General features: G+C 32.2%; 1 protein-coding gene and 1 long non-coding RNA gene across 6 annotated transcripts in view; one reads left to right on the forward strand and one right to left on the reverse strand.

Annotated features, from left to right (window-relative positions):
- Positions 1-12,413, forward strand: part of Col24a1 (collagen type XXIV alpha 1 chain) — a 349,791-nt gene that overhangs the window by 262,666 nt on the left and 74,712 nt on the right. For all 5 annotated transcript variants that reach the window (XR_010050132.1, XM_063257323.1, XM_063257335.1 and 2 more), the window contains 2 exons: positions 5,737-5,790; positions 6,870-6,977. Coding sequence is in view for 4 of the 5 variants with exons in the window: in XM_063257323.1 (XP_063113393.1) it covers positions 5,737-5,790; positions 6,870-6,977 (162 nt within the window). In the remaining variant the exon portion in view is untranslated. The remainder of the gene's footprint in view (positions 1-5,736; positions 5,791-6,869; positions 6,978-12,413) is intronic.
- On the reverse strand, positions 1,987-6,876 carry LOC134477888 (uncharacterized). Its single transcript, XR_010050157.1, has 2 exons — positions 5,684-6,876; positions 1,987-3,478 (listed from the first exon to the last, which is right to left on the reverse strand). It is a non-coding gene; the product is annotated as an uncharacterized LOC134477888 (long non-coding RNA).

The raw sequence follows: 12,413 nt of genomic DNA on the forward strand, positions 1-12,413 counted from the left end.
GTTTTAAATTTATTCTTTGGATTATGAAATGTCCCCTTAAAGTCATCTGGAAAACCTTCTAATTTTTCAGAAGAAGAAAATCCCAGAGAAATTATGAACTATCTAAAGACATAGAACTAATTACCAAAAGAACCAGTATTAGAAACTTTGTTTCCTGATTCCCATTAGTATACAGAAGCTACTACTTTAAAATTAAGTAAAATATAATTACTTTTACCTAGCCTACTAATGTATTCAGTGGGCATATGACTGTGGGCAGCTATAAAGAAACAGTGACAGCAAGTAATAACCACTACATTTTTAAAGACTTCCATAATGCAAATGTAAGCAACCTGTCTTAAAATGGCTTCCAAAGACTAAGACTCAAGCCAAAACCTTATCTTCCCACAACAACAAAATTCCAGATTTCTGGGAATTGCAGTTTCTTGGTTAAAAAAAAAAGGAAAGAGAAATATGGAAAATAAATCTTGTATGCTTCACTAAATCTGTTCACTTTTTAAAGTCGCTCACTCAGAGTAAGTTAGAACTAGCGAAGTACTGGAATAACTATCCTTGAGCTTCATTTGAGCGAATAGTTGAAAACAACAAACAAAAATAAAGGTTTGGACTAACATGCACATTTTTGAAAGATATTTGATTACCTTCTCTATGTCTATCAACCAATACAGTCTTGATGAATAGAGCTTTTTAAAATGGATTTTATTTCAAATGGGCCACTCTATGAATTTTTCAATGTTAGTGAGGCAAAAAGAAAGCACAATTTTACATGCTGTCTAAAGACTACATATAAAATTCATTTGCCTTTTCTATTACGAGAACAGAAAGTCTGTTCATTGATTTATGAGGTACTTATGTTTAAATAAAATAATGTAAGATTAAAAGTAGCATAGAATACTTCTACCTTTTTTATATTTGAATTTGGAAGATTGGTTGAAGAATGACTTTTTTTTTCTGTGTAGGTACCAACTCAATTAATCATCTATTAACACCTTATATGGCATTTTCTTTACCTTTGGCCCAATCTGTAATTTCCTACTGAAAGACCACCTCTGTAAATTAATGTTTATTGGTGGTTACATCTTAGTTTAGTTATAAAACTATCAAATAATTAACACTTCTTGATTTATAAAATATATAAATATTTGAAAGGCACTGTTGTAGTTCAGAGTGCTGTAATAAAGTACTATAGATGAAGTAGCTTACAAGCAACAGAAATATATTCACATAGTTCAGAAATCTGAAAGCCAAGATCACAGTTCCAGCATGGTGAGTTTCTGGTAAGAGACTTATTCCCTGATGCACACTGTCAGCTTTTTATTGTGCCTCACGTTTTACAAAGATAGCTAGAGTTTTTAGAAGTCTTTATAACATTCATCAATATTCCTGAGATCTCCACTCTAAATATCTCACTTCCTAAAGCCTAACCTCTTAATACTATTAGACAGTAGTTTTAAGGTTAAGATTTCAACGTGTGGGAGCATGTAGATATTTAGTGCATAACAGTAACAATGATCTACACTTTAGTGAGATAGACACAGCAACATAGAGACAGTGACAGAGAGACAAGAGACAGAGACAGACGGGTAGACATACAGACAGGTAGACAGACAGATAGGTAATTCTTTCCATTGAAAGGCTGATTTTTCTAGCTGTCTTCTTTTCTCATAGTTATGGAGACAATAATTGTAAGGAAGTCTTTTCTGAATTAAACATCCAAGAACATCAGAAATCTTAATCTTGATATTAGTTAAACAATACTAGTGTTCAGTAACTGCCCTACTCACATTACTAAACTATACCTTTCTCATATTCATAATTTTCCTTTAATGGTATTCTGAGTCGCTTCCTAATGACTCATCCAACTCTATATAACATTCTCATTTTCAGAAAAATGGGAGATGGGTCCATAGATGAAAATTTCAGTCCACAATATTTAACTCTTTTGAAATAACCCTAAACATAAGGACCACCCCAAACTTTAATTGATTTGCTGTAATACATGAATCTTTTTTATTTTGTCATTTCAATATTTGGCATAAGAGTCATGTGTTACATATACTAAACACATAGCTTTATATTCTGTATGAGATTTTACATCTTTCCTGACTATACATCTTACCTGGTGATAGAAACCAAATAGGTGAAAATCTAATCAGTTGACAGCCTTTATCTCCATCTACGCAAATATTCTTCATTTGATTGAGAATTTCCCCCCATTTACTTTTTTCACAAATTTGTAGTAACATTCATGGTTGCAGTAGTGGTGATGAGGAATGAGAGATGACTTTAGTCTTCCGTCACCATCCATTCACATTAACATCCATTGAAATATACGTCATTTCTTTGGGGCCTGATAACCATCACCCCATTATGTTGGCATCTGTCTTGACCTGGGCAGACATTCTTTGATCCATGCTTGTAATGCACAGCTCTTTTCTCATCTCAGTTTAGAGCAAGGCCACCTCATATAGGACTCTCAGGGCTGTATTCTTCTATACTTAGCAACATGGAGATAACATTTTGTTACTCCTCATATTATGTTGGGTGCTTGGGGAATTCAGAGAGACATTCCACTCTCTAAACATATCATGCAGAAATTGCTGGCACTCCTTGTGATGCCCATTCTGGTTGACTATTATCTTCTTTTGAAGTCCTCTAATGTCTCCAATGTTTTGGTTGTATTGGTCTTACTCTTTACTATTTTGTTCAATTTTATTATAACTGATGATATAGGCAATTCTTTTTAAGATAACAAGAGGCATTATGGTAATTGTTAATCACCTTGTATTTTGTTTTTACATTATGTATTATGTCCATCCTTTTGATTTGACTGACTCTGTCCTGGTATGTCACATTTGGTTTCACTTTCTTCAAAAAAAAAAAAAAAGTAATAACTGTGGGAGTAATAAAACCCAAAATGTGTAATTGTCATTGTACAAAAGAAAGGAAAAGAAAGTTCTCTAAAAGATATAATTGCATATATATTTAAGTGTATGAGATAGATAACCATATTACTGAGTTTTGTTGGATCATTGAACAAAACTGTTTGCAGTCTCACTGTTTGAAAGTCCCCTCTATATGCTTTAATTTTGTAACTTAAACAACTATTTCTAAGATGACAATATATAATTAACTAGTGATTTCCTACTGCTTATTTTTTTCTGAAATTCTGTATAACTTGTACCTTTTTTCTGTTTTTTTCTTTTTTCTCCTTAAATAAAATTAAAAAAAAAAAGAAATTGCTGGCACTCAGGGTACTTTATGTAGACTTCTCAATGCAGACAATAGTCTCTAAGCATTTTCTTGTGCCTACATCTCCATACTTAATATGATAGTATTATTATTTGTATTCATCCTCTGATTTGAGGGAAAGATATAGAGCAAAGGACTCTTCTCTGGTCCTTCCAGTGTCTAATAGTCTTTCTTCTCTTCTGTTTCTCTTCTTCTCTTCCCTCTACTTGAATAATTTTATATCCTCCTACAGAGAAAAAAACTCTTATTACATTATCATAATTCTGAGTCTATTCTTATGGCACTTATTCTATGACTTTCTTCCCTTATAACATTGTTTTAACTTATGCAGAAAAATAGATATTTGAGTCAATTTTTTTATATTTTAAGAGGATTTTGAAGCTGAAGATATATTTTTCTCAAATTATTAATCCCACTATGAGTTTCATTGGACCAGTTTGAAATTCATGAGCCAAGGAAAATTCTGTTTTGAAAATCAAGAGTCTAGGACAGATATATCTGTTTGCATAAAGAGGAAATACTGTGGACATCCTGGTTAACATATTTGAGGATTTATCACCATTAGTATTATCCAAGATGACTGAATTCAGAACATTTTTCAATATTTAGTCTTTATTTGCTACAAGTATCATATGTTTCATGTACACCTCAACTAAACCAAGGCCACTGACTATCTCATCATGATACCCTTAGCATTAGATAGATTTTGCATTAGTGACTTAGAAGAAAAATTTAAAGCAAATAATTTTCAATGTTTGAGTAGAGTACTTGACCATATATCTCCCTATCATCAAACTCTTTAAAAAAGTTGAATTTGTATCTTTTGAGGAACATGTTCTTTTTTCCTGTGATTGCATATACTATATTTTCTAAAAAGCTTAAATTCATAACATCTAAAATTTTTCTTTTCTTTGAATCTTGTTAAGTTTTGGACACAGTTTGTCCTTAATTTATGATACTGCAGGTAGAATTATCATGTTTATAAGTAGTTTTGATGATTTCTGAGAAATGTGTCCAATAATGATGCTATCTTTTTTTATTTGTGTACCAGGTCACTCTTCTTATTTTTCTTCTTAAAAATAACTTTAGGATATCATCAGAACAATGGCATGATTTGTAAGGGAAAAGTTCCTAACTATCGTGGCAGACCAGTTGCTGCTAAATCAATTATGACTTAAAACATCACACACATGGAAAAACAAACAGTTCCTTCAGAAATAAATATCTCTTCCTAGATTTGCAATTATGCTTTTTGGGCTTCCAGAAAAGCACATTTTAGGTCCTCAGTTCATGCCCATTACCTTATATATGAGCCTTGTAAGCAAGAACTTTGCCTTCAGATTCTTAACACAAACCAGAATATATTATATTCTATAAATATCCTTTCAAATAGTTACTTTCAAAAGGAAACAAAGTGGCTGTTACTCCAGAAGGAGTGATTATTGTAAAGAAATTAACTAATAACAAACACTGGCATTGCTGTGAGAAAAAAAGAAATGCTTCTTTGCTGTTGGTGGGACTTCAGACTGGTGAAACCACTGTGGAAATCAGTGTGGAAATTCCTCAAAAAACTAAAATTAGAGATTCCATTGGATCCAGCTATTCTTCTTGGTGTCATCCTAAAATAATTAAAACCTTAATAGTAGAACGATATATGCATGTTTATGTTTATAGCAGCATAGTTTTAAATGTGGAAGCAGCCCAAATGCCCTTTAACAGTTAAATGGATAAAAAAAGATGTGGGGCTTTTTTATGCAATGGAGCACTTCTCTGCCATAAACAAGGATAAACTTGAGACAGTTCTAGGTAAAATTGATGCATCTTAATATCATGCTCTTAAGTGAAATAAATCAGACACGTTTAAATCTTATGTTGTTTCTCTGGTGTGAGAAACTAAAAGGGTAAATAAAGGACAAAAATATATGATAAATATTGGGAATAAGAATAAAATGTTCAAGTGGAAAAGGAAACAAGGGGGAAACAAAGGAAGAAAAAAAAGAATACAAGGATAAAATTGGAAACAAAGCCTTGTAAATAAAGAGAGGAAGAGAAGTTGAAGGGAGGTGAGAGGATTGGGGGGAAAAGAAGAATCATGATATATTATGTATGGATGCAAATTCCCTAAGATGAATCTGATCATTATGAATATCTAAAATGTAACAAAAATGTTATTTTAAAATAATAAGTTAAGATCCTTTTTTTAAAAATTTAACTGAAAAAGGCTCTGCCCAATAACTGGTCACATTCATTAAATAAGTAGTTCTCTTTTATAAGTATGATTTAAGGTTGTAAATCATAGAATTTGGAACTGGAAGAAAGTTCCTAAGAGATCTGATCAAAATCTCCTACTTTCAGGTGAAAGCAGTATGACTCCCTCAGAAAGTGAAATGACAATCTCAGTGATACAGAACTAGTTAGTGAGAGTACTTACTGTAGCATTCTGTTCTGTGACTGTCAAATGACACGTGTGCTTCCCATTTTCAGGGCCCTAAGGGGAAAAAAGGAGCTCCTGGTCTTTCTGGGAAACCTGGCATTCCTGTAAGTAAAAAGTCTCTTTCATCTTTCTGTTTTTCTAAATAGAATTGACAACTTCAGCAAGCAGAAAAGTTTAGATCCAATTATGTCATGTTGGATAAATCAGAATGTCTTGGGGGAAAAAAATTTAAACCCATGCTGGAACACAGTGAGAACAAAATATGATCACTAAGTCAAAATGAAACTTGTGGTTTAAATACAAGTCCCTGCACCTAAGATGGTATTTTCCTCTGTTATGGAGCCCTCTCTGTGGACATGCTCTTCTCTCATGGTGAACCACTGGAAAATAGGGAATTTGAAATCATAATAAATGAATTGTAACAAAGGTCAAAGATCTTCAGGCATGATTTAAAAACATGAGCTGGATTTTAATTGGAGGACTAAGCTTCTCCTCCTAGCAAATAGGATAGAAAGTCTTTGAACATTTGTTTTTTAGAAAGTCTTATCACAAAACAAAGTTTATCTTTACCTTAGCCTCAGTTTCCTCCTCTAGCAAAGCATTCATGTATTTCATTAACCTTTGGTGGTTTAAAAAAGAACTAGGGCAAATAGAGATAAACTGTGAGCACATTCAGATTAAAGATCCCTACAAATAGAACCCAGCTCTCCAAAAGCAAAAAATAAAATATTCAAAACTTTCTTCAGTCACGTGATTATCTGTTTCAAAGGGCAATAAAAGAGAGCCATGATTTGTTTCTTGGGCAAATAATTCAATACAAAATTTTGTGGATGGTAAATGATTGTCATCTGCAGATGAAAGCATCCTAAACTGACAAGTGCATACAGCTGATCTCTCTCTGATGACTGGCAAGATGAGAAATACCATAGAATTATACTAAGGATCAAGTTGTTACTCAAAAGTTCAGTCACAGTAGATTGCTGATTATCTTGGCCATTATTAAGAGAACTTTTTAAGGCTATCTCTGTTGCATCCAAAAACAAATTATTAAGGAATGTAAAAAATGGAAAAAAAATTTGACCAGAAATGTAAACTTACCTTTCTTTCAATAAATATAAAGCTATTTCTCACTTAAACATCTGTTCAGCATCTATTATAACACAAGTAATTTTCAATTATCAAGGGACTTCCAGGCCTTCCTGGGCCAAAAGGCAAACAAGGATATCATGGAGCTGATGGCATTTCAGGAAATCCTGGAAACGCTGGGCTACCGGGAAAACAGGGATTTCCTGTGAGTAGTGTAAATATCTCCTTGTTCTTTATTTCTTACACATCAGTGTCTCCTTGCTAGATTATAGATATTTTGGCTCTCTTTCCTAGGTTAGCATTGGGCCAGATTAGGCCAATCTTTTCTTTTATAGTTATTTTAGAATTATATTAAGGTTTCCAGGGATATCAATGGGGCATATTCTCTTGGAAATTTTAAATCTAATACTTCATAGTATTAATAGTTTATAGCATATAAAAGTTTTTTGAGAGAACTGAAAAGAAATTAAATTTTAGGGGCTGTATAACCTGACTATACTCTTGAGTTCATCAAATGTCTTTAGTCACCTTTGGAATATTTAGGTCTTGGCAATAACTCCAGAAAGGTTCTGCCAAAATTCATTTTTCCTTTACTTTTATAGCTCCAGTATTTATAAGAACCTTGTGAATGTTTTTCTGTGTTTTCATCTAGGATTGGTACAATAATATACTCTGTTTTATACAAATTTATTTTCTTTATGTGATCAGAAATTTGAATTTTTAATTTTCATATAGTTATCTTTCTTCTCTAACAGCAACCTAATGCAGATATTTTTGTTATCCAAAATTAAATATGTACTTTTAAAAACTCAGTAAAATTTACCCTTTCATATTTCTATTATATGAATGTGATTATCTATTGATATATTTTTCTTTTCTTAAATAATAAATCAATTCTAGTTGTTTATTTCAATTTAGCATGGTTGTGTGCCTAAACTCAAATCCAAATTACTATGATGGATTATTTCATCTGTTTAAAAACAACAAATACAAAGCTATAAGATTATGACCTAAATAACTTAGCAATTTCACACATAAAGATCTAGTCAGATCTTTGAAGAGGAATGAATGTTTCTATGAATATTTTTATGATATTTTAACATGATTTCTATTCTTTTTGAAATAAGTACATTAAAGCATCAAAGCATCAGGTTGATGCCCAGATAAAAGATAATTACGCTAAAGTTTTTAATTAAAATATCTACTTTATAAACTTCTGCCACTGATATCTGTCTGGCTGAAGAGGACTTTCATTTGAAGTGTGAGTTTTAAAGGAAACTTATGATCCAAGTCTTCATTTTCATGGCTCTCTCCAGGATACCTTATGATAGACTTGAAATGAGACTGTGAAGTATTTTTTTAAAAAAATACAACAATAAAAATCATTGGTCTGGCATCCATGTATTTGTGGATTGGGTTTTACTTGGAACTGTTAGAGTAAATCTTCTCCTGTTTCTTTGAAAAAGATTTTGAAAGTTCAAATAAGGAAAACCACATTTGAAAATCTATCATGTTTCTTTCAACTATGCACAAGTTTAGTTAGGAGATGATATAGTCTACAAAATTAAAAAGTGAATTATAAATACTAATAATAGCATATAGATTTTTGAATTTTTAAATATGTATTAATTGTTCAATTAATAGTAATGAGAATAATTTGTTTCTGGCTAAATTTCAAATAGTTCTTCTATAAATGGATAATAAAAATAAGTACCTACAATGTATTTAATCAGAATTTTCATATTTTCTCACATTCATTATAGGAATTTTATTTTTCAAACCAAGTTATTTAATGGTTTATTGTGACAACTATTTTTCTGGCCATGTTCATGCTATATAATTACAGTAATTCTTTCTCTTCTGATAAATAATTCTTCATATACTCTCTGAGCCATTAACCACCAGAAGAACTTTGAAAAGAAATATTAAATCCCTATGGAAAATATGGGTTATTTCTATGAGGATAATTGCAGATACTCCAGCTATTCCCAACCAGGAGCATTGCCATGTTGGGAGCTCACTAATTTCCTCTGCGTTTGGCAGATGGACAGTCAGCAGGGTGTAGCCAAATGAACCATAGTGAGAAAAAGTCCAAATGGTTTCCTGTCTGTGGGTACACTGAACAACAACAATGACTAATATGGAAAATGTTGACTGACATCTACTAAATGGGCTATCTTATTAACTGTGTATTAAGAGCCTCCTCTATAAAATATGCTCTTAAGTGTTTACATGAATGGAGTTATCTTTATATTGATTCTATGTTGAAAAGTTCCTCTAAATTCATCTTCTGCAGACCTTCTGTCATTAGTCTTTCATCATTCCTTGACTAGCTGCTGACCTTTCACCACTGCCTTTTCAGTCAGTGTAGATTCATATCTCGAGTCATCTCCCCTTTCGACTATGTGTTTTACCCCAAGTTCTATCCATTGGAAAGAGTTCCCTTTCCTAGTGACTTGTAGGCTCTAAGTCAGCAGCTCTCTACTTCTAATATTGACAATCATTGCAAATTCATTCATAAGTCAGGTCTGTGGTTTTCCTCCTTCATTAACCGGTAAAGGGAATTGTCCAGGAGCAATGTGAAAACAGAAGCAAGTATCGTGGAAATCAGAATTGTCTCCTTAACATATTTTGTTTGTGCTTTCTGGACCTGCTATAGCCCAGTCTCATTATGTACCACGTTTATTTAAGAGTAGCATGCTGGGATGCATCCAGTTTTATGATTCAGTGGGTTAGATATCACCAAGTTCATAAGCAGCTCAGAGCACAAAGTCATTTCATGTCCAAGGATCATTCATTCAGTTTTAACTAGCAATTCTAGAGTTGTTTTCCAACTGGAAAATTGCATTTGACTGACAGGGCATACCCCATCTCCAAAATTTTATGGCTGTAAGCTGTGATTTTCTTTTAGGGAATTGCCAGAGCATCAGACAGCATCTCCAATATCATAACCTTCTTATATTATCAGACAGGCTCATTCATAAGGTCAGTGTGGTTCATACAGCACCTGAATCTGTTGCAGAGACTTTTCTTGTTTCAGTACCTCCTCAAAACTAGTATCACAGAAAAGACTTGAATAGACTTTTCTCCAAAGGACCAAATAATCCCATGGAAAGATGTACAGTATCACTACTGTGCATCTAGAAAAATAAAAATCAGAACTACAGTAATACAGCAATTCACACATTTTAGGATGTTGAGAAGATTATCAAAAACAAACCAGCAAATCACAAGTGTGAGCAAGGATGAGGAGAAATTAGAAACCTAGTGCACTGCTATTGGAGATATACTGCTATGAAAACAAGTTCGGTTTCTTTTTAAAATTAAAATAAAATTATCACATGATCCAGAATTTTCACTTTTGGTTATATATCTAAAAACTTAAATCAAGATCCTAAAGATATATTTAAATATATTCCACTGAATATGTTTAAGGTGATACATCATGTGATACACATGATGATGTAGGATGAACATAGACAGTACAAAGTTTACTATGGGAATGGGGTTGCAGCTTAGTTGTAGAGCTACTACAAGGCCTTCAGTTCAATCCTTAGCACCATAGAAAAATTACTATGTTGAAGTAAATTCACATCAATTATAAAGATAGGTTTATGACAACATTCATAAAAGCATTATTCATAATGGGCAAAAGATGGAAACCTATCCAAATGTCCACCATCGATTGAATGAATAAAGAGAGGTATAAACATACAATAGAATATTATTCAGACTGACAGTTTTTACACATGCTACAAAATAGATAAACATTAAAGACATTATGCTAAGTGAAATCAGCCAGACACAAAGGCCAAATATTATATGATGCCACTTGCATGAGGAAACTAGTGCAAGTTCACTACTATAGAGACGAGAGTAAAGTAATAGGTTTTCAGAAAAGGAAAGAAGAGTTATTAATTAATAGGCACAGAGTTTCAGTTTGGAAAGATAACAGTTCTGGAGATGGAAAATGATGTGTGCTAGGGGCTGGGGGTTTAGCTCAGCGGCATAAGCGCCTGCCTTGCAAGCAGGCAGTCGTGAGTTCGATCCCTGGTACCAATAAAAAGAAAAAAGAAAAAAAGTGTAAGAAAAAAAAGAAAATGATGTGTGCTAACAATGCCTCTGAACTGAACAACGATTAATGTAAACTACACCACTGAACTATGCACTTAAACATGGCTAACATGGTAAAATTTATATTGCATATATGTTAGTACAATTATAAAACAACAGGTTACATAGTAAATGATTGTAGGAACAAACAAGTATGGAATAAATTGGCTCATTGAAAGCCACCTGTGTACCAATCAACAGATAATTAGATAAAGAAAATGTGGTATTTCTATATAATGGAATGCTACTCAGATATAAATAATAACACATTTGAGACATTTGTAGAAAACCCAAGGAGGAGCAGGAAGGGAGAAAGAAGGGGAAAGAGATGTAAGAAACAAAACAACCTTTAATAGGTACATGTAGCTGCTCCCCAATATGACTATAAACTGCATGAATTGCAAACATGGACTAATAATAAATATGTACTATTTATTCTTGTCACCTTCTATGGTCCTATGATTAAATTTCTTCATGATAGTAATAAAATAATTCACACTAAAATGCTTGGTATGTCAAGAGTCTATTGCATGTATTCTAATCTATTAATCCATTTAATTTTTAGAACTTTATGAGCTATTTACAGTTATGATTCTCATTCTATAGATAAGGAAACAGACACTGAAAGATGAATTTCCAATCAGATAGCTACAAAAACAATCTAATTCTATATTCTTTGCTCTTTTCATTGTGTACTATTAAACCTCAATAAAACCCTATAGTCTTATTTTTGTTCTACTTTCTAGTTAATTATTTTTATGTAAACATGTGTTATACTTTAGGTATTCTACTAATTTGCTGTTGTGATTCTGTTGGGTTTTAGATGGACAATATCATCTTCAAATGCGAAAGATTTATCTTTTCCTTACATTAATATTTTTTCCATATAAATTGTAAGAGACTTTCAATACTATGTTTAAAAAAATCTTAACAATTAAAGGAAATCTTCTGCTCCCATATTCCAGGGAGAATGCGTCTCAAATTTCTCCATTAATATATTTCCCATGTTATTTATATATTTCCCTTGTCCCGCACTATCTTTTTCGGGCTTGGTGTTTGCATAATTGTTATTGCTGTTGTTTGGTTTATTTTCTTCCCTCCTTCCAATTTCCATCAGATGATTCACTTTTCTTCTGATAATTTCAAAGTTACCTATTTTTGGTTGTTCCTGTAGTAGTTGCATCAAACCTAATCAATTGTATACTTATTTACAACTTTTGTTTTAACATATCACTGTAATGTTAAAACAATGTAACATATCACATTTTTGTTATACCTTCTGTATAATAAAAGAAGTACTGGTGTGTACCCTCAATACCCCACACGTCTTTTAATAAACCTCTCTTCTCCATCATATTTCATATTTGTTTCTAATTTTTGCTGCTAATTTTTATACATTTACTTCTTATTTTTATTCTTTCTATATCTACTATTTTTTAGAGTAATAATTTAAAGTAGTGTTCGATTGCCCTTTTAAAAACTTTTATTAGTACATTTTTGTGGTATATAAGATTATATTCATCGTAGA

This window comes from Cavia porcellus, unplaced genomic scaffold (genome assembly GCF_034190915.1).
Source record: "Cavia porcellus strain 051 isolate PalLab524CR breed Dunkin Hartley unplaced genomic scaffold, mCavPor4.1 scaffold_1, whole genome shotgun sequence".
NCBI lineage: Eukaryota > Metazoa > Chordata > Mammalia > Rodentia > Caviidae > Cavia > Cavia porcellus.